This window comes from Heteronotia binoei, chromosome 19, assembly GCF_032191835.1.
Source record: "Heteronotia binoei isolate CCM8104 ecotype False Entrance Well chromosome 19, APGP_CSIRO_Hbin_v1, whole genome shotgun sequence".
NCBI lineage: Eukaryota > Metazoa > Chordata > Lepidosauria > Squamata > Gekkonidae > Heteronotia > Heteronotia binoei.
In genome coordinates this window covers 76,207-97,718 of record NC_083241.1, presented here as the reverse complement: position 1 = coordinate 97,718, position 21,512 = coordinate 76,207, and the positions used below count along the sequence as shown (strand labels likewise).

General features: G+C 45.3%; 1 protein-coding gene across 1 annotated transcript in view; it reads left to right on the top strand.

Annotated features, from left to right (window-relative positions):
• Positions 1 to 21,512, top strand: part of IQGAP1 (IQ motif containing GTPase activating protein 1) — a 121,585-nt gene that overhangs the window by 87,184 nt on the left and 12,889 nt on the right. The window contains exons 26-36 of the mRNA XM_060260413.1: positions 2,109 to 2,333; positions 4,139 to 4,279; positions 4,377 to 4,461; positions 5,817 to 6,049; positions 6,424 to 6,556; positions 6,683 to 6,785; positions 8,838 to 8,973; positions 10,485 to 10,572; positions 12,581 to 12,793; positions 13,252 to 13,418; positions 13,748 to 13,870. Coding sequence (XP_060116396.1) covers positions 2,109 to 2,333; positions 4,139 to 4,279; positions 4,377 to 4,461; positions 5,817 to 6,049; positions 6,424 to 6,556; positions 6,683 to 6,785; positions 8,838 to 8,973; positions 10,485 to 10,572; positions 12,581 to 12,793; positions 13,252 to 13,418; positions 13,748 to 13,870 — 1,647 coding nt within the window. The remainder of the gene's footprint in view (positions 1 to 2,108; positions 2,334 to 4,138; positions 4,280 to 4,376; positions 4,462 to 5,816; positions 6,050 to 6,423; positions 6,557 to 6,682; positions 6,786 to 8,837; positions 8,974 to 10,484; positions 10,573 to 12,580; positions 12,794 to 13,251; positions 13,419 to 13,747; positions 13,871 to 21,512) is intronic.

Below are 21,512 nucleotides of genomic sequence, written 5' to 3'. Positions count from 1 at the left end.
TTCTGGGGCCATCCTTCCTGAACTAAGACAAAAACGGGTGAGCTGGAGGTGAAAAACTGTGAGCTAGCTCACATTCACTCAGCTTAGAGGGAACAGTGATCCCAATACTGATCCTTTTGGGACCCCACTGCTGACTTCCCTCCACTTATTCCTGCTCTCTGCATCCTGCCATTTAATAAAATAGTAATCCATGAAAGGAGCTTCATCTACGTGTACTAAGGAGACTTTAGTGAGGTACCTTGTCACACACATAGTGTCTTCTGGATCACCATTATCCACAATCCTGTTCACCTGCTCCAAGAACCCCCAAAGGTTGGCAAGGCAGTCTTGCCCATTACCCCCCAATAGTTCCTCAGTGTGCTGAACAGCTCTCTCTTCAAGAGCAGTTTCTATTAACTGTCCTGGAACAGGAAAAGCTGACTGCCTGTAGCTCCCTGGAGCCAGCCCATGCACAGGGCATGGCGGTCGCAGCGATTGAAATGTTGGAGTGAATGCCTGGGTGGAGGACATTTCTCCACAGTGGGATTCTGTGGTGTGGGCACAGAGCACAGTTCTGGTTGTCTCACTGGGGGAAACGATGCTGGCGGGAGCAACTAAAAGGCACAGGAGCAAATGCCTTGAGAAGATTGTGATGATAGATATTGAGGAGGGATCACAGACTTTAAAGTTACTTACAAATAGACAAATGCCTCTGTCGGAAACCTCGAACTCTGGATTATTCAATGGAATTGATTAGCAGGCAAAAAAGCACTTTCAGCAATGCACGTTTGGTGATTGCTGCTGGCTTAGATAACTTTCAATAAAGAATTGGGCAGATTCAAGGAGTGGGTACACAAGGAGCATCTGTGTTCAAGCGTAGAATGGTGCCTCTTTGTGAATTTTATGCAGGTTTTTTTGTAATATTTTTTATAGTTTTAAAGCTCTGATACAAGTAATAGATGATAATTACCAGTCATTTCCAACCTCTCTCCCCCTAGGCAAACTAGGCGGTTGCCTAGGGTGCCGGGAGGGTGGGGGCACAAAATTGGGCTCCCCACCCCTCTCCTGGTGCACCTAGTTTGCCTTTGTCCCCTGCCCCCCACTGCTGCCGCTGCCTACCCCTCCATTCCCTTCCCTCCCTTTGCCTCTCCCCCCATGGCTCCGCACCCCCACTCCTCCCCGCCACGGCTCCACGCCCACCTGCCTGCGCTACCCCGCTGCTCCTCCTCCCTCCCTCCCTTCATACCCTTTCCCATCCTGGCGTGTCAATTTCAACGACGGAACTGGCTCTAGTGCCGAGTTCGGCTCTCTAAAGCCCCCCGCTCGAACACTAGAATTGTGGGTAAAACTGCGCCATGGGGCCGGGGTGCGCTCACCGTCTCTCTGGAACAGCATCCTAAAAGGGTGACCCCCTTTCCGGATGCTGTTCCAGAGAGACTGTGAGCACAGCCCAGCCTTGCGGCACATTTTTACCCGCGATTTGAGTGTTGTGGGGGGGGGAGCCTTAGAGAGCCAGAACTCGGCGCTAGAGCCAGTTCCAGCGTTGAAATTGACATGCTGGGCTGAGAAAGGATCCGAAGGGAGGGAGGCACGGGGAGGCGTGGCCTAGGGTGCCATGGGGTTTTGGGCCGCCCCTGTTTCCAACTCTGGGGTGATGTTGTATAATGACGTTTGTACGGCAGACTTTTTTTACAGGGTGGTTTGCCATTGCCTTCCCCAGTCATCTACACTTTCCCCCGAGCGAGCTGGGTGCTAATTTTACCGACCTCAGAAGGATGGAAGGCTGAGTTGGCTACCTAAACCCAGCTTCCCTCGGGATCAAACTCAGGTCAAGAGTAGAGAGCTTGGACTGCAGTTACTGGAGTTTTACCACTCTGCGCCACAGGGCTGCTAGATGATAAGTAGTGACCAAATTATACATTACATTGTCACGATGCAAACCTAGTAGCAAAATAATAATAATTTAGTTAGTAATTTTTCACTTGTAAAGCACAAAAGTCACAATCATTTAAAAATAAACCATAGCTCTGTACAGAGGATTCTCTGGTAAAATAACATGTAGTTCTGACTTCATGGTGAGCTATAAGGATTATGGCCTGACTCATAAGACTGCTCTTCATCTCTTCCAGATCAAAGGTGGATCAGCTACATGAGATTGTGACTGGCAACCCAACAGTGATAAAGATGGTGGTGAGTTTCAACCGTGGTGCTCGTGGGCAGAACGCTTTGAGACAGATCCTGGCACCAGTGGTGAAGGAGATAATGGAAGACAAAGCACTCAACATCAAAACTGATCCGGTGGACATATACAAATCGTGGGTCAACCAGATGGAGTCACAGACTGGAGAGGCCAGGTAGAGAGGTTGTTTCTCCTCCTAAAAGGTGCTAGTTGTGTAAGGTGACTTGAAGGTCTGTAGGTGATGGTGTCAGAGACCCCAGGCTAGACCAATAAGAAGCGTGAGCCTTGTGGACCATTGGGTTGAAATGCACCTTTCTTTCTTTTGTCCTGGGAAGTTAAAGAAATCATTTAGGGGCGCGGAAAATGAAGTAGATTTTGAAACTTTTAATCTTACTTCTTCCACTCCTTAACCCCACTCCGGCTCTGTATTTCTTGCTTTCCACTACTGCTGCATTGCTATTGTTGCTATTTGCATACTAGATGTGGGATAGATTGACATTGACACAAAGGGATTACAAGAACTAAAATGAAATGTTTGTGGGGGGAAAGATATAAAAAGGTGCTGACTTTATTGTTAACTTTAGCGGTAATCCCTGTGCTAGTTTTTTGCCCTAAAAGAATTCAGGCCGCTCTTTCTCTGGCCTCTCACCCAAGCCAGCACTCTCACCCCCTTGTTTGTTTGTCTCTCAACCTTTCCCTCTTGTTAGTCTCTGTGGGTTGTTCTGTGCTGGAAGATAGTGGCAGGTGTGCAGACCCAGTGAAGTTTTCACCCTGAGGATGCTGGGAAGCGCTGTGGCTCAGTGGCAGCGCATTTGCTTGCAGAAGGTCCCAGGTTCAATCCCAGGCTTCTCAAGTTAAAAGGATGAGGCAGGAGGTGACGTGAAAGTCCTCTGCCTGAAACACAGGAAAACTGCTGCCACTCTGGGTAGATAATGCTGACTTCAATGGGCACAGCCTCTGAGAAGAGCTTATGGCAGAACTGTACAACATCTCAATCCATGACTTGACTCAAATCCCTATGTGTCTCAGGGTATTCAAATGCCCCAGAAGTCAGTGTGTTTCATAACTCCCAACGGCTGCTTCAAACAGCTGGAGCTTTGCAACCTGCTTGGCTCACTGGCCCAAAAAAGCTAGTCTCGCTGCTGCATCTGATCTTCCCTGGGGCCGTGTTTACGGATAGAACTCGTGGAGAAACCGCAGGAGCCCCCTAATACGTTTCATTGCCTGGTTTAAAGCCCCACCCCCAATGAAAACTCAGTTAGTTTTTCTGGGGGGTTTAGAAATAACACCCCAAGTGCTTTTTTGTTTACAGTAAGAAAACAGAGTAGTAAATGGCTGTATTTCATGGACATTTTCTAAGCATTCTGCTAAAGCAAGTTGCAACTGAGGTTTCAACACCTGCCAGCTGATCAGCAGACATGGCCTACACAGACTTAAAATCTTCACATATACTTGCCAGCTCTTCATAGAGGATTTTAGCTCTTTCTCCATAGGTTATCTGCACACATTTTAATGAGGACTACATGGATGAGTTCAAAACCAGACCACCTGTGGTGGCTGTGAGAACAAAAGCTGCAAACAGGGACAAGCCCTGAAATGATGCAGAAGAAAATTGGGTTTCCATTCCCAAATATCTTGATGGGTGATGTTCAGGGGTTTTTTTGCCTGGGCTTCAGCATGGTTATTTGAGGGAAAAACAGCATGGCATTTTTGCTCTATGTATTAGGGTTTGACACAGAGGTCTGGTGCTGCTGCCGCTCTCCTGTTTTTTATGCTCCCCCCGGGTCTTTTCTTTGCCACCCCCCAGCAGTCTGTCACCCCCATTTGCTGCCTTGGATCCCGAGAAGGGCAAGGAGCTTCTGAAGGGAATGGCCTCTGTCTTGTTGCCAGTTCCTCCACTGTGGAGGAGCCCCTTTCTTTCTGGCTTCAAGGAAAACTTCTCCCTGTTGAGGACTCCTCTGCTTGTGTCTTTTCTGACAGCAAGCTGCCTTATGATGTGACACCAGAGCAAGCTTTGGCCCATGAAGAGGTGAAGACGCGTCTGGATGCCTCCATCAAGAACATGCGGACAGTGACAGACAAGTTTTTGCTGGCTATCATCAGCTCCTTGGAAAAAATCCCGTAAGTTCCTTTAGCTGCTATCAAAGCTGAGGCTGGTGAGAAAGGGGTGGTTTTTCCCCTTCTCTCATGTTTGCTCCCTGTCTTGTCCCTTCTGTAGTTACGGCATGCGTTTCATTGCCAAGGTCTTGAAAGATTCATTGCATGAGAAATTCCCTGATGCCAGTGAGGATGAGTTGCTGAAGGTGAGGAACTTGGCAGGGAGTGCCGGGGGAATGTGGTTTTGGCTTTCCTCGTGTCTGGTGGCCTGGCGAGTCCTGAGGCTCTGTGGGGGGAGAGGTGTGGGGGGGCTGCTCTGGGAATGGGGGCTTGCTGTGTCTGTCGCATCTGTCTCTCTCTCTCTGCGGGGCTTCCTTCATTCTCTGAAAGGCTGCAGCCAGCGATCACACTCTGTTTCAGTGTCAGCAGCCTGTGCCAGCTCTTCTTTTCTTAAAGAGAGAGTGTCAGGTGGAAAACAGTGTCAGTGGCCTCTTTTCAAGCATTGTGGATGTCTGCAGGACAGGAGTCGGGCATTTGGCCAGTGGCACACTGTCCTTGGATGCAGCTCTGTTTAAAACCAAGTGTGAATAGCATTGACCCTGTTCCCTGCATCTGTCTTGTTGTCTTAAATAAGTATGATAAGAACAGTAAGCAGCGTGGTGATAATACCTGGCAGTTTCTCTTTAAAGACAGAAACCTGTTCCTAAAAAATACTGTTTTCTTCTCTCTTCTAGTTCTGTGCTTTTCCACACTGAGGCATCGAATCTATGCTTTCTCTGCAGGTGAATTCAATTTTTTCAATCATACATTAGGTGGGAAGTAAAAACATTCCCATGGAGTGGCTTCCAGTACTCAGAATGTAGCAGAACTGCCAATATAGGGCCATGTAGGCAGTTTTGGCCTGGTGAGAACAGCAAAGGAGGTGAGGCAGCCCCCCCCCCCCCCGCAGGGAGCCTTCTCTGAGCCTCCTCCTCCCCCTCCCAGCTGTGCAGGGATTTCAAAGGAGCCGGAGCCTGTTGCGCCAGAACGGCCAGCTCCCCCCCCCCCCCAAGGCCAAGCATCATTCCTTGCACTTCATTCCAGCTGAAGTTGGTGGGGGTGGCAGCTGCCAGCTTAGTCCTGAGAGAGCCAAAATAGATGCGCCAAATGTTCGTCCCTGCATCTCTTCGTTTGTGCAGCGTGCAGCAGCCCAAAGGGGCTGAAGAGCAGCTGGATAACAACTGCTAAGCAGAGAAGGGACACTCTGAGCTTGCCTTTTCACCTGGAATCTTCATGCTGTGCCAAATAACCATCTGGTTTCTGCTTCTCTTGCTTCTGCATTTTGGGGGGGTGGGGTTTGACCCAGGACACCTAATTGCATCAAAAAGTGAGGAGAAGCAGCTGGTTTCCTGCTATAAAGACTCATAACTGTGTTGTGATTGTAAAGGCCATGTTCCACAGCTGTCTTTCTAACTGAATGAACAGGTTGGCGGAGTGGGATCGGGGGACATGGGGGTGGAATTCTGCTTGGTTCTAAGGAGCCTGCTGCTGCAGTTCTCTTGATGTCATTTGTTCCCCCCAGATCGTTGGGAATCTTCTCTACTATCGCTACATGAACCCTGCCATTGTGGCTCCGGATGCCTTTGACATCATTGATTTGTCCGCTGGAGGACAACTGACGACAGACCAGCGGCGCAATCTGGGCTCCATTGCTAAGATGTTGCAGCACGCTGCATCCAATAAGATGTTCCTAGGGGACAATGCACACCTCAGTATCATCAACGAGTATCTCTCCCAGTCCTATCAGAAGTTCAGGTATGGGATTCCCAGGTGAAGGTAATCTCTGCAGCAGGGGTGGCCAACGGTAGCTCTCCAGATGTTTTTTGCCTACAACTCCCATCAGCCCCAGCCAGCATGGCCAACGTCTGGCTCCTCACTATTATTGTCACACTGAAGTGTTAGAACAGGGAGGTGGGGAAACCAAATCCATTCTCTTGCCAGGCAGCTCTTGGGAGGGGAGTGATGCCACCCTCCAGTGGCCCTCGGGACTGATTGATGGCACAGAATGGCTGTCTGGCATGGATGAGAGATTTCATAGCCTCTGTTTATGCCTTCAGAGAACAGAAAGAGTAATTTGCTTGGTTATGCAAGTTTGCAGGATTGGTTTGGCTTTTCTTATCTTTCCGCAGGCGTTTTTTCCAGGCCGCTTGTGAGGTCCCAGAGCTGCAAGATAAATTTAATGTTGATGAGTATTCTGACTTGGTGACTCTCACAAAGCCAGTGATTTACATTTCCATTGGGGAAATCATCAATACACACACAGTAAGTCTTCTTCACAGTATTGGCCAAATCTGTACCCTCCATCTGGGCTGCAGCTTATGGCCAGTATATTTCTGGAGACCAGATGAAGTAGAAGTTCATTGCTTATCTCTGTTATGTTCAAACCAGTTGCTTCTGGACCATCAAGATGCAATTGCTCCTGAGCACAATGACCCCATTCATGAACTTCTGGATGACCTGGGGGAAGTTCCCACCATTGAATCTCTGATAGGTGAGTCTCTTTGATTGGCAGTGGGAAGTCTTTTGTGGTCACTGAAATGACAAGGTGTAGTGAGTGTTCAAAAACATGGCAGAACAGGGGAAGTGAATGGGATATGGTCTTCTCTGGGTGCAGCAGGGACAAATGAGGGGGGAGGGAGAAAGTGTTACAGTGTATATAAAAGGAGGCATAGGCTGAGACATTTTGGGGGGGAGTATTTAAAACAAATTCTTGTCATCAGCTCTTACCTGTCTCTTTTCTCTGTTGGTCCTGGGGTGGGACAGTCTGAACTCATGGGAAGAAGCTTCTCCCTAGAGGGAGGCAGAGTCACTGATCTTTTACGATTCTGAAGGGGGGAAGGACCTTCTTCATTTGTCAGGGGGTCCTTCAACATCCTCCGCTCGAGATGTTAAGCTTCGCAGTCTGGAGGTTGAGTAGTTGCAATTCAAAGAGATAGGTTATGCAGATGAGGCTATAGACACCCTAGTAGCCTCTAGGAAGGGTTCAACCAACTGGGTAAATAACAAAATTTTGCAAGTCTTTCAGCCCTAGTGTGCAGAGAAAAGGTTAGCTCTGTGATCAGGTAAAGTGGGTGATCTTTCCTTCCTTTAGGTGGGCTTGGATAAGGTTTTATGCACTAGTACCCTGGAAAGGCAGTTGGGTGCCATTTCAGTGATAAAGGGCTCCAGGAAGGGACAGGGTTTTCCCCACCATCCCCATGTTAGGAGATTCCTTAGGGGAACATCTCTGCTAACTCCACCTCAGGCTGCCTGGTTCCCTCCCACTCCCAGAACCATAGCACGGTGCTTAAAGCCCTCTTGCAGGCTTCATTTGAGCCATGACGGCCTGCCCACTCATGGCACTCACTGCCAAGAGTACCGTCTTCCTGGTGGGCAGCACCTGTGCCGGGGAGGAGGGGGCGTGTCTCAGAATGTTGAAGTTGTGCATCTTTCACAATGACTGGGTGCTGCTGCTCCTGACCCAGTCTTTATCCCAAAGCTTCATCCTACCTTTTATAAGTCAGAGGAGGTAATCTTTGCTTCTTTCTGCCCTAATCTTGCCCTAATCAGGAAAAGGAATGGCACTGTTTAGATGTAAAGAGAGTGCTGAACTTCTACCTAGACAGGATCAAGTGCTTTCACAAATCAGGCACCATGTTTGTGTCCTTCAGAAAAGCTTCCTTGGCAGGTAGGGTTTCAACTTCTAGCATTAGTAGATGGGTCAGAGGTTGTATTGAACATATGAACATATGAGGCTGCCTTATACTGAATCAGACCTTTGGTCCATCAAAGTCAGTTTTGTCTTCTCAGACTGGCAGCGGCTCTCCAGGGTCTCAAGCTGAGGTTTTTCACACCTATGTGCCTTTTAGTTGGAGATGCTGGGGATTGAACCTGGGACCTTCTGCTTATGAAGCAGATGCTCTGCCACTGAGCCACCGTCCCTCCTGGCATATAAGGGACATATAAGGCTGGAGACCTGGATCTTCCTACAGGATCAAAGGAGCAGCGACTTGGCTTTCTCCCGCCTTAGAGATGGTCTGTCGGGGGAGAACCCAGTCTCTTTAGGGGACAGCTCTTGGGCTAGTTCAGGTATGCTACCTCAGCACTAGAGAATCTCTTTGTATATCTGAAGGGCTCCCTTCTGATCCTCATGGGTTGTCTGTCACTCTGTTCTCTGTGCTGATGTTTTGGTTTGGCTTTCTGGCTTGAGTTTTAGTTGTCCAGTTACTTTGGCGTGGGAGCTGTATTGCTTTGGAACCAGGCTGGGGCTAGAAAGAGAAGCCCCTCCTTTCAGGAATCTCAAAAGATCAGTGACCTTTTCTGCCTCTAGACAGGAATGTTTTCCCATAAGTTCAGATTGCCCCACCCCCAGACTACTGAGAAGGGAGATTCACAGTAAGGGATAAAAACCTTCCATTCTCTGTCTCCCTGGTGGGAAGCATTTTGTTCAAGAAGGGGGACTTAGAAAAAACTCAGCATTTAAAAGCACTGACAAAAAGCCTGCTTTGGCAGAAGGTGCTAAAAGAGTAAACCTCACAGCTCTCCACTCTCCCTTTTTTTTCAGGGGAAGGGCCTGGCAACACGAGTGATGCTAGCAAGGAGATGCTGGCCAAGACGGAAGTTTCTCTGACCCTGACTAATAAATTTGATGTTCCTGGAGATGAGAATGCAGAGATGGATGCAAAGACAATTCTGCTCAAGTCAGTGAGAGCTAGGGACACCTTCTCTTTTGCTTAACTGTTTTTCATAGTGCTAATCCCACTTGCATTTAGCTGTTTCTCCCACTCTGGGCAGAGGTCAGGACAGAGCAAGTGAGGTAGTGCCATTTTCACCTGGCCACAACCCACCAGGTCTAAGGTAGGCTAGGCCAGTGTCCAGTTTCCTTCAAAGCTGAGCTGAGATCTACCCAATCCAAGTTCCCTAGTTTGCTCTCATGTCTGCCCTAATGATGCAATGCCTTATGGATGAATATACTGCCGATAAGGTATCTTGACGTATCAGCCTGGGTGGTGAGGAGAGCATTACGGAATGATGAAGTTCACAGCAGATGCGATGTGTCTGGAGGGAGAAGAATAGCTGTTTGAAACAGGGCTTCCTCCTTGGGAGGTGGTGGGCTCTCCTTCCTTGGAGGTTTTTAAACGGAGGCTAGATGGCCATCTAACAGCAACGAAGATCATGTGATTTTAGGGGGAGGTGTTTGTGAGTTTCCTGCATTGTGCAGGGGGTTGGAGTAGATGACCCTGGAGGTCCCTTCCAGCTATGATTCTATGATTCTAAGGTCCTGAAGGCTCAGATTCTGTGCTCAGCCACTGGAACAAATCTCTGCAGCTGAGAAGACACAAGAAGAAGTATTTATTTGCATATATAGCTTATGGATGCAGTGATGTCTGTTGGGGACTTCTCCTTTCATGGTGGAATTTGAGGCAGCATAGTTTGGAGGGGGTTTTTTTGAGGGGGTTCTTTAGAAGGTCTTGCATTAGGTGTCTTCCAGTTAGATTGTGGAATACTGAATAGCAGTAGTGGGTTTTTAAAAGGCTTGGATAAAATTTCCAAAAGAGCTGTAGTCATCAGAAGCAAAACTCACTGCAGCCAAGACAGTATTTTCAGCTCCCGTTGGTTCTGAGGGAACAGCTGCTGCTCTTGTGTTCTGCGTGTGAACTTTATGCACCTTTGAAGAGATGATGTAACGGTTGATAGACTTTTGATCTGACCCACAAGATTTCATGGACTCTTGCAGTTGAAAAATGCATTCTGTGTTTTCTGCGGTCTTCCCTTGACACATAACCATTCCTGATCAGTTTTATATTCTCATTATTATTATCATCATCATTATTTGTTTGTTAACCGCCCTATCCCTGCTTGTTCAAGGCTCCAGGTGATGTACAACATAAAAGCATAGAACCATAAAACAAACAGATAAAACATTAAAATTCCGATCATAACAAAATTAAAATTAAAAAGTCAAAAGAAGTCCCATTGGCAGTTTTTCTTGTGGGCCTCGCTGTCATCTGGGAGGTCCCTTAATGCAGCCAGATTGTGAAATCTTCTGACAGCACCGTGGTGGTGGCGGTTTCTAGCTCTGTCCTTTGGAGGGATGCAGCAAGACAGCCTGAAGGGACAGAATACCCGGTATTCTCAGTTGGAAATAGTGGTGCTCTCAGTTGCGCAGGGGAGAAGTTAAATGCAATGGCTTTCATCCTTTCCCCCCTAGTACAAAACGTTTAATTGTGGACGTCATCCGCTTCCAGCCAGGAGAGACACTGACTGAGATCCTGGAAACTGCAGCCACCGCGGAGCAGGTATGGGAAGTGCGTGTGTTTTGGGTGTGTGTGTGTGTGTGTCTGCATTTCCAGCCGAGGCACTCAGGGGCCCACCCCGGAGGAGGACTTGTGCTTTGTATGCCCAGACCCAGGTGGTCACCTGCCGGCTGCCAGATGGTGAGGGACCGTGATAGTCAGCAGCAGTGAAATAAAATAGGAGCCAGTGGTACCTTAGAATGCACTGCGGCATCAGCTTCCGTGAGTCAAGAGCTCAGGCATTTTAAATCCACCTGGTGGGATTTATTTATAGATAGATAGACAGACAAACAGACACATGCACACACACCGGGGGTGGGGTGTTACAAAAAGGGGCCTTTGATTGAAAACATCGTCCAAACATAGGTCTGGGTGCTTCCGCTGGTTGTTAGGCTGCTGATAGTAAGAACTTGTCCTAGGTAGGAGAAAGCCATAGGTGGCAGGCCTCTCCTCCCCCCTCCTCCCGCCAAGGCGGCTTCTTACCAACGACAAGAAAGAGAGAGAAAGGAGAGGCTCAGGAACCCTGACCCTACAGCCAGCGAAGATGCTTAGTCCTGGGACCAGACGACACTTGCTGTCTCGTCTCCAGTGAAGACTTCAGCACGAGCATTCCTTGGCCAGGGCGGACTTCTGCAGGTGCTGTGGGAAGGAATGAAGGAGGAGACCGTTTTGGGAAGGATGGGCATGTTGTCTTCAGCCATGGATAAGGGGAGCCAGGTGGCCTCCGTTTGATGCCCGGATCACCGGGGGGTGGGGAGTGGAGGGTGAGCTTTTGAGAAGAGGATAAGCTTTCTGTGGTATTACAAATATTAATTTCTTCAGGTCCCCAGATCAAGGACAGGAGAGCCTGGAGGATTCAAATGCCCATCCATGTTTATTAAAGGCTCAAGTAAATTTGAGTCCTGGAGCACCTGAGAGGCTGACAAGATTATCGCATGCACATATTCAAAACTGCCTTCCTCAGAAAGCAGGAATCCTCTGGAAATTCTCTTAGGAGAAAGTGGTCTCCTTTCCACAGCAGCTGCAGGAGAGAGTGGGCGCCAAGGTCCCTAGAGAAAACTTTGATCTTTCCTGGCTTAGGCCTGTCCAAAGAACTTCTCCATGTGACACAAAACAGTCATCTTAAAGTGGCTCGTCTTCTACAAAAGGGGAATGCCAAAGCAACTGCGTGAATTCACATTCATTTGAGACTTTCTCAACCAGGTCTTAACAGGGACTCCTTACTCACCTATACATGCTCATGCCTGGCATAGCCCATGTCTTACCTCAGCCGCACCTCTGTAACTTACTCTTCTCTCTGCTTATCAGGCTGCCTCAAGCACCATTTTTGACATTTTGACCATCTAACAACAGTTGGGGATGTCTCACACTCCTGCTGAGCGACGGCTCTTGCAGTTGCATCCTGCTTTGAACTGGTCTCTTTTTAACACACCTGCCCCTCCACTGCCCCCACACACCCTTCCTGGCACTCCCAAGTGTTTCTAGAAAGAGACAGGACCATTTGAGACTTTGGCCCAGCAAGGATTTTCAGTGGCCATGTTGGAGCTCTGATGGCTTGTGCAGATTTTTTTAAAATGTTGCTTTGGCAGCACCGATCCCCCTAGCAGAAGGATCTTTACTATGTGACTGTGGCAGCCGAGGGATGGCAGGCTCTGCCTCCCACGGCAGCCGAGGGACAGCAGGCTCTGCCTCCCACAGCAGCCGAGGGACGGCAGGCTCTGCCTCCCACGGCAGCCATGGGGCGGCTTTGCCAGAATTGCAGAGATGCCGGCAGACTCAAAACGGTGTAGCATCTGGTGGATTTGCACTCCACTGCATTGGATGAAGTAAGCGCTGACTCAGGAGAGCGTGTTTGTATTATTAGTCTCTAGGGCACCCCCAGATTCCTGTTGTATTCTCCTTCCTAAGATCAGGAGGACAGGGCTGAAGCAGGGTACAGCGGGTGGCGGGATTGGGAACAGAGCTTAGAGAAGAAGTGGTTTGCAACAGCCCATCTGATTATCTTGTCCAGGAATCAGAGCATCAGCGGGTGATGCAGAGACGAGCTATTCGGGATGCCAAAACGCCTGACAAGATGAAGAAATCGAAAGCTGTCATGGAGGACAGTCACCTGAGCCTTCAGGAGAAGAAGGGAAAGATCAAGCTGGGGCTGAAGAAGCTGGCAGAGCTGGGCACAGTGAATCCAAAAAACAGATATCAGGACCTGATCAATGACGTGGCAAAGGCAAGTGCTGAGGGAATGAATGTGGGGCATCGATGGGCTGCTGCTGTCCCTGGGCCAGGGATGCTCTCCGTGACAAAAACTCTTGACTTCAGAGTTGGTCTTGACAAGGGGTGGCCAAACTCACTTAACGTAAGAGCCACATAGAATAAGTGTCAGATGTTTGAGAGCCGGGAGGGAGGGAGAGAGAGTTGGAAACAAAGCAACTTTAAATGCATTCTCCAAGCCACCAGCTGGCTTAGCTTGGATAAGTGGTTTATAGAGAAGGGGGGGGGGGTTCGAGAGCCGCACAATATGTATGAAAGAGCTAGATGTGGCTCCCGAGCCACAGTTTGGCCACCCCAGGTCTTTGACCACCCCAGGTCTTGACAGCAGCCAGGTTTTTAATTCTCCCAGTTCTTAACACAGGAGTGGGAATTTCTCTATTCCCTTGATGAGTTGAGAAATTTGTCATTTGATAGGACATCCGGAACCAGCGGCGTTACCGCCAACGAAGAAAAGCTGAATTAGTGAAACTGCAGCAGACATACAATGCACTGAACTCCAAGGCAAATTTTTATGAAGAGCAAGTGGATTATTACAAGAGCTACATCAAAACCTGCTTGGATAACTTGGCCAGCAAGGGAAAGTCAGTGGCCGTGTGAATTGCGCTATTGGTTCTCAATAAGTCCCGGGGTGGGGGGGTGGTTTACAGAAAGCAGAGGGAGGCTGGAAAGGAAGGAAAGAAAAAAGGCCCCCTTTCCGGTTGGTTGGCCAGTTCCTCAAGTGGTGTGAGCAGGTGCCAGCATCCTCCTCCTCTTCCTTCATCTGGAGGGCATCACTGACCCCTGGAGGGGGGGAGCACCTCTCCCTGGCAGGGCCTCCTCGCATGCCTGTGGCTGCCATCCAGGACTCTCGGGCTCCTCCTCGAGACCTACTGCAGCTTGCTTTGCAAATGCTCTCCCTTCTCTCCTTCAGGGTCTCAAAAAAGCCACGGGAAATGAAAGGAAAGAAGAGCAAGAAGATTTTCCTCAAGTATACAGCAGCCAGGCTGCATGAAAAGGGAGTCCTGCTGGAGATTGAGGATCTGCAAGTCAGCCAGTGAGTGTCGCTCTCCTCCTTCAAGAGCCTCCTTGAGTAGCGGGCCCTCCAAGGACCTTCCGGAATCCCCTTTCTCTAGAGGCACTTTAGGAAGCCAAGCAGAACATTGAGAATGTGGCTTGAAACTATTTAGCTTGTTATCTTTCTTTAACTTTTAAACGCTATTTCCAAGCCTGGCTCATGTACACCAGGATGTCAACAAACACCATTGTGCACGCTTTGTGTAGAAATAGGAGAGGAGGGGCAAGAAACTGAAGGGCTTGCATAGGGAGAGGTGAAGACAAACTTGGACAAACTTAGAACTATGCTGGGTCAGAAATACTTAGGAAGCAGGGGGTTCAAGAAGGGTGGAAATTTGAGGAGGGATGGTGGCTCAGTGGTAGAGCATCAGCTTGGTAAGCAGAAGGTCCCAGGTTCAATCCCCGGCATCTCCAACTAAAAAGGGTCCAGGCAAGTAGGCGTGAAAAACCTCAGCTGGAGACCCTGGAGAGCCACTGCCAGTCTGAGTAGACAATACCGACTTTGATGGACCAAGGGTCTGATTCAGAATAAGGCAACTTCATATATATGTTCTTAAAAGTGAAATACTGAAAGCGCAATCACAGGCAATTCCTATGAGAAGAAAAAATGGGAGAAACCTAAAGAAGCCAAGGTGGCTCCCTAAACAGTTCTCTAAAGACTTGAGAAATAAAAAAGACTCCTTTAGGAATTGGAAGGAGGGCCTTATAACCAAGGATGGCTATAAACAAATCACCAGTGCTTGTAGAGAAAAAGTTAGGAAAGCTAAAGCTCAGTAGGAGCTTAGGCTGGCCAAAGATGCTAGAATCAACAAAGAAGGGTTCTTTTCTTATGTTCAGAGTAACAAAAAGCGCAAGGATGTGGCAGACCCATTGCAAGGCAGGAAAATGAAATTGTGACAGGTAATGAAGAGAGGGCGGAACCGCTCAGTTTGTACTTTTCCTTCGTTTTCTTTTCTGAGGGAAACAGTGCTCAGCATGGCAAAAACAACATATAACGAGGGTATGGAGTTCCAACCTAGGATCAGCATAGGGGTAGTACATAAACACCTAGTTTCTTTAAGAGAAACTAAGTCCTCAGGGCCAGATGAACGGCATCCAAGGGTTCTAAAAGAGCTTGCGGATTAATTTCTGAGCCTCTGGCTATTATTTTTGAGAATTCTTGGAGAACAGGAGAGGTGCCGGAAGATTGGAGGCAGACGAATGTTGTCCCCATCTTCAAGAAGGGAGGAAAGAAGGATCTGGGTAACTACCGACCCGTCAGCTTGACGTCTATCCCTGGAAAAGTTTTAGAACAAATCAAACAGTCCTGGAACATTTAGAAAAGATGCCTGTGATTCCTAAGAGCCAGCATGGTTTTCTCAAGAACAAGTCATGTCAGACTAACCTGATCTCTTTTTTTGAGAAAGTGACTTCCTTGCTGGATCAGGGGAATGCTGTAGAAATAGTTTATCTGGATTGCTGTAAGGCTTTTGATAAGGTTCCACATACTGTCCTTGTTGACAAGTTGGTTAAATGTGATTTGAATCCTGTTACTGTTAGGTGGATCTGTAACTGGTTGACAGATTGCACCCAAAGAGTGCTTGTGAATGGTTCCTCGTCCTCTTGGAGAGGAGTAACAAGTGGAGTGGCTCAAGGATCTGTCCTGTGACCTGTTTTGTTCAACATCTTTATAAATGATTTAGATGAAGGAATAGAGGGAATGCTTATTAAATTTGTAGATGATATTAAATTGGGAGGGGTTTCAAATACAGTAGATGACCTTGACAGGTTGGGAAACTGGGCTAAAACCAATAAAATGAATTTTTACAGGGATAAGTTTAAAGTTTTGCATTTTGGTAGGAAAAATCCCATGCATAGTTTCAGGCTCAACATTAGGAAGAACTTCCTGACCGTTAGAGCGATTCCTCAATGGAACAAGCTTCCTCAGGAGGTGGTGGGCTCTCCTTCCTTGGAGGTTTTCAAACAGAGGCTAGATGGCCATCTGACAGCACTGAAGATCCTGTGAATGTAGGGGGTGTATTTGTGAGTTTCCTGCACTGTGCAGGGGGTTGGACTAGGTGACCCTAGAGGTCCTTTCCAACTCTATGATTCCATAGGGGTGAGGAGTAATAGAAAGCTACACTTGGGCATCATGTGCACGTGGAACAACGGTGAGAAAAGTAGGCAAGTCTCCAAAGAATCTTGTTGGTCTCTTTGTTGCTACTGGGTTTGAATCTAAAAGTTCCTTTGTGTCTCATTTATTTATTTATTTGGATTTGAAAACATTAAAAACCAGTTAACATAAATTCTTTAAGACTGAAACAATTTAAAGGATGATGAGAAAGAAACTGAAATCATAATGTAAACCTATAACAGAACAAAATGAAATGAAGTCAAGTGAGATGGTGTCAGTGGTCCATATGGGCAGATGGAGGGGCCAACATTGAACTGCAGGGCAACATTTCATGGTAGGAAGGTGGGGAAGGCGGTCTCTTTCTCTTTTTATGTGTAAAACAATTTTATTAATTTGCAATATATTGTTATAATATTCTTAAAGAAATGAGAGAATCGATACAAATTTATACCCATACATTACACTTCCCCCCCCTCCTCCTCTCCCCCCTTTTTATGACCCCCGCCGGTGTTTACTTAAATTGGTAAAAATACAAGATAATTTTATCAAACCAAGAATCTCCATATTAAAACCTTATCACAATAAAAAAGAAAAAAAAGAATGAGTATAAGAGAAATCAAACCCTATATGTACATTTTCATTCTTATTCTTTCACCTTCATCAAAAATAAAAACAAAAGGAAATTATTTCTTTATAACATAAGGATTATTTCTTAATAGGATTTAGTCCATTATTCCACAAAGCTTCAGCTATTATCAGAAATCACTAAATGTCCCTTTACCTTCCAGTATTTTTCAACATATTTTTGGAATTTCTCCCATTCCTTTCTGAACTTCTCCAAATCATAATCTTTTAAGATTCTTGTAAGTTTGTCCATTTCACTCCAAGACATAACTTTTAAAATCCAATCCCATTTTTCTGGTATTTTATCCTGCTTCCATAACTGCGCATATAATGTCCTTGCAGCTGAAAGCAGATACCACACCATCGTTCTATCTTGTTTCGGAAAACTTTCCCTTTGTAATCCTAACAGAAAAAAGTCTGGAGACCTCTTAATGTCATAACCTAATTTTTTTGACATTTCTTTCTGAATCATTTGCCAAAATTGTCTTGCCTTTTCACAAGTCCACATATGATAGAAAGATCCTTCATGTTTTTTGCATTTCCAACATCTATCTGACACGTGATTATTCATTTTTGCCAATTTCTTTGGTGTCATATACCATCTATATAGCATTTTAAAGCAATCTTCTTTAATTTTGTAACATGTCAATTTCTTCATAGAGTTCTTCCATAAATATTCCCATGATTCCATTTGTATTTCTTTGTTAAAATTGATTGCCCATTTTATCATTTGAGATTTAACTTCTTCATCTTCCGTAGACCATTTCAATAATAATTTATAAATTCTTGAAATCAACTTTTCATTTTCGCCCAACAGCGTTATTTCCAATTCTATTTGCTCCTATCTTATACCTTCATTTTTAATGTCCTGTTCCACCAAACTCTTAATTTGTTGCAGTTGAAACCAATTATATTTATACTGTAATTCTTCAGCCGATTTTAGTTCCACCTTTCCTCCCTGTATTTTTAATAGTTGAATAAACGTTAGCCACATCCCTTCATCAGTTTCCGAAGATAACTTTATTACTTCCGTTGGCACAATCCATAGCGGCTTTCTCTCATCACCATATTTTTTGTATTTTAACCAAGTACTTAGCAGATTTCTTCTTGTATAATGATGTGAGAAAAAGCCATCCATCTTATTTTCCCCATAATACATATATGCATGCCAACCAAAAATATTTCCATAGCCTTCTAAAACCAACAATTTCTTATTTAGTAATGTCATCCATTCCTTAATCCACACCAAACACACTGCATCATGGTACAATTTTAGATCCGGCAATTGATAACCTCCCCTTTCTTTTGCATCGGTTAAGACTTTCATTTTGATTCGTGTTTTTTTCCTGGCCCATACAAATTCTGAAATTTTGTTTTGCCATTTACTAAATAGTTTATTGTCCTTCACGATTGGAATTGTTTGAAATAAGAACATAATTCTTGGTAGAACATTCATTTTTATTGCAGCAATTCTGCCCAGCATAGACAAGTTCAATTTATTCCATTTTATCAGATCTCCACCAATTTTACGCCAGAGCTTCTCATAGTTATTTTTATACAAGTCTATATTTTTCATAGTAATTTCCAGGCCTAAATATTTTACCTTTGAATTGCACTCTGCAATTCTTCCTGTTGACTTTTTGTTCTATTTTTACACACAATTTTCAATTTTTCTTTATTTATATAGAAGACTGCCAGTTCTCCATATTCTTGTATCTTACGAAGCAGCAATGGTGTTACATATATGGGATTTTCATTGATAAACATTACATCATCAGCAAATGCTCTGTATTTGTAAGAAAAACCTTTCAATTTCAACCCCTCTATTTCCTTATCTTCTTGTATTTGCATAAGCAAAATCTCTAGTGTCATTATAAATATCAATGGAGATAGAGGGCAACCTTGTATTGTTCCTTTACTAATTATCATTTTTTTCCCATCAAATCTGCATTTATACAAAGTCTTGCTTGTTGTTCAGTATATATCGCCTTCACCATTATAAAATCTTCTCCTAGTCCCAATTTCTCCATCACTGTAAACATAAAATCCCAGTTCACATTATCTAAAGCCTTCTCTGTGTCTGCAAAGAATAATGCCATTTCTTTTTCAGGGTGCTTCTCATAGTATTCAGCAATGTCTATAACCATTCTGATATTATCTCTGATTTGTCTCCTGGGAAGAAATCCTGCTTGCTCTTCTTTGATGAAATTATTCAAATGCTGTTTGAGTCGTTCTGCTAATATCCTAGCATATATTTTATAGACATTATTAAGTAGTGAAATTGGTCTATAATTTTTTACATTTGTGTTGTCTCTCTCTTCAGTATCAACGAAATTACTGCTTCCTTCCATGTATTTGGTACTTTCCCATCAATCCTTATAATATTCATCAATTTCTGAAGTTTTGGTACTAATGTCTCTGTGAGGACTTTATAAAATTTTGCTGTAAAACCATCTGGACCTGGTGCCTTTCCCAATTTCATTGAATTTATTACTGCTTCAATTTCTATTTTTTTCAATTGGTTCATTTAAAATCTTTTGCATATTTACTGTCAAAAGATTTACCTGAATTTTCTGTAAATATGCATCTATTTTTCTTTTCTCCACCTTTTGGCCTTGAAATAACTTAGCATAATATTTATAGAATTCTCTTTTAATTCCTGCTTGGTCTACAATTTCTTTACCTCCTAATACAATTTTGTTGATAAATTTATTCTCCCTTTTTTTTTTCATTTGCCTAGCCAGGCATTTTGCAGGCTTATTTGCCCCTTCAAAAGATTTCTGTTGCAATCTTTTGAGATTCCATTCAACCTCTTTGTTTAACAAATGTCTCAATTGATTCTGTAATATTGTAATCTCCCTTATAAATTTATTTTTTCCCCCGGTCTTTTTTTTTTAGTTCCTTTTCTCTTTGCAATCTCTTTTTGTATGTCCAGCAATTGTTTCTCTTTAGCTCTTTTATCTTTATTGTTCATTGTAATTAAAATACCTCTTGTTACAGCTTTATACGCATCCCACATTGTCTGAAATGGAGTGTCCTCATTTTCATTTATTTGAAAGAAAACTTTAGTTTCTTTTTCTAGAGTCTCCACTATTTCCATTTTCTGTAACAAATCTTCATTTATCCTCCACCTCCTTGTCTTTTTCGTACATTTTGCCATCCACATTAATGGATTGTGATCTACCCCCCCTTTAGGAAGAATCTCTGTTTCTTTCGTTATAAGTCCCGAATCTTGTAGTCCATAGCATATCAATTCTTGAGAAAGAGTTATGCCTTGCTGAGTAAAAGGTATAATCATGCACCTTAGGATTAAATTTCCTCCATATATCTGCCAGACTTTCTTGTTTCACTAATTCAAAAAATGATTTTAGTAATTTCCCTTCATTATTTTTTTTCCTAAATCTGTCCAAAATATTTTTAACCGTACCATTAAAATCTCCCATTATCATTACTTGTTCATATGTCACTTGATCTAATTGTTGCTGAGAAAGAGACAGGCCTAAAAAACCAATTAGGCCTGTCTCTTTCTCAGCTCACAAATGATGAACCCAAAAGGAGACTGGAATCACTTGACGACAACAACAAAGGGAAATCTCCCGGCTGTGACTGCTGCTGGTGCCCCCATCTCAGCAGCCTTCACCTGGAGTCTTGCTGAACCTTTTAGCTTTTATATTAAACTAAGAGTAAGGCCCGTTGTGAAGAAAAATACAATGGGCTGTAGAAGGAGGCTCTTGCCAAGTGCCTGTCACCCTTGCTGTCTTCCCACCACCCAAGTGAAGGCATTAACTTCCCCCCACCTCAAGGGGAGCTGATCTCTGTTATCTAGAGAGCAGTTGTAAAGCTGAGTGATCTCTGGTGGTTCCATAGGAGGAAACAGCATTTTATCTGTTTGAGGTCCCACTCCTCAAACCCCACCCTCTCCAGGCCCCAGCCTTTAAATATCCAGGAATTTCCTAACCTGGAGTTGGCAACCTACATCCTTCCCTTTATTTGCCCCTCCGTCTTCAGCTTTTCATCTTTCCCTCTCTCTGCAGCCTCTACCTAGGCTGCCTTTCTCCAGGTGGTGAGGAGGGACCAAAGCAGCTGGCATCATTCTCACAAACCTGTGAGGTGGGTTAGGCTGGAAGTCTGTGATTGGTCCAAAATCAATCCGTTTTTACAGCAAGAACCTGGGTCCAGAAGACCGCACTTTGAAGCCCTAATTCCTGTGCCCTCCTCAAACTCCACAACAGAATCTCCAGGAATTTTTCACCAGCCTGGAACTGGCAGCTGTGGTCAGATGGCCCCAGTGAGTCTTCCTTAGAGGCCTGCAGTGATACCTTTCAGAGACAGACTGTTTAATAGGGAGGAGTCCTCAGCCATTACATCAGTACATCAGTTTACATCATTCTCCTCTCCCCCCTTTGATCTGAACAATAACAACCCCATGAGGCAGGTTAGGCTGGCTTGAAATCACCCAGCCAGCTTCTACAGCCCTCACCTGGAGATTGGCAGCAGTGGTTCCCCAGGAGGAAAGGCCTCTCCCTCAGAGTCCATTCTGTCATATGAGCCCACTGTAGCCTAATTAGAACAGAAAGAGTGAAGAGTATTTCCAGGTGGAAAGGCAGCAGTCTATCTGCTGCTGTAACTGGCTCCTCCTTGCTGTGAATGAACATTCCTTTTGTGTCAGTTGAAGAGAAGGATCCCTACTGTTTTGTCTCATGAACATAGGCCCATAGCTCTGTAGGAGGGGCTGGGGGAGGGGCCAGGCACCACAAATCTTCCCTGTTTTACCCTCCACCGTTGCTGTCATCTCTACTGTGTCACCTTGTCTGCTCTCCTGCCGCCCTGCCTGCTCTCATGTCGCACTGCACTGCCGCCTTGCCTGTTCTCCCACCACTTTGCC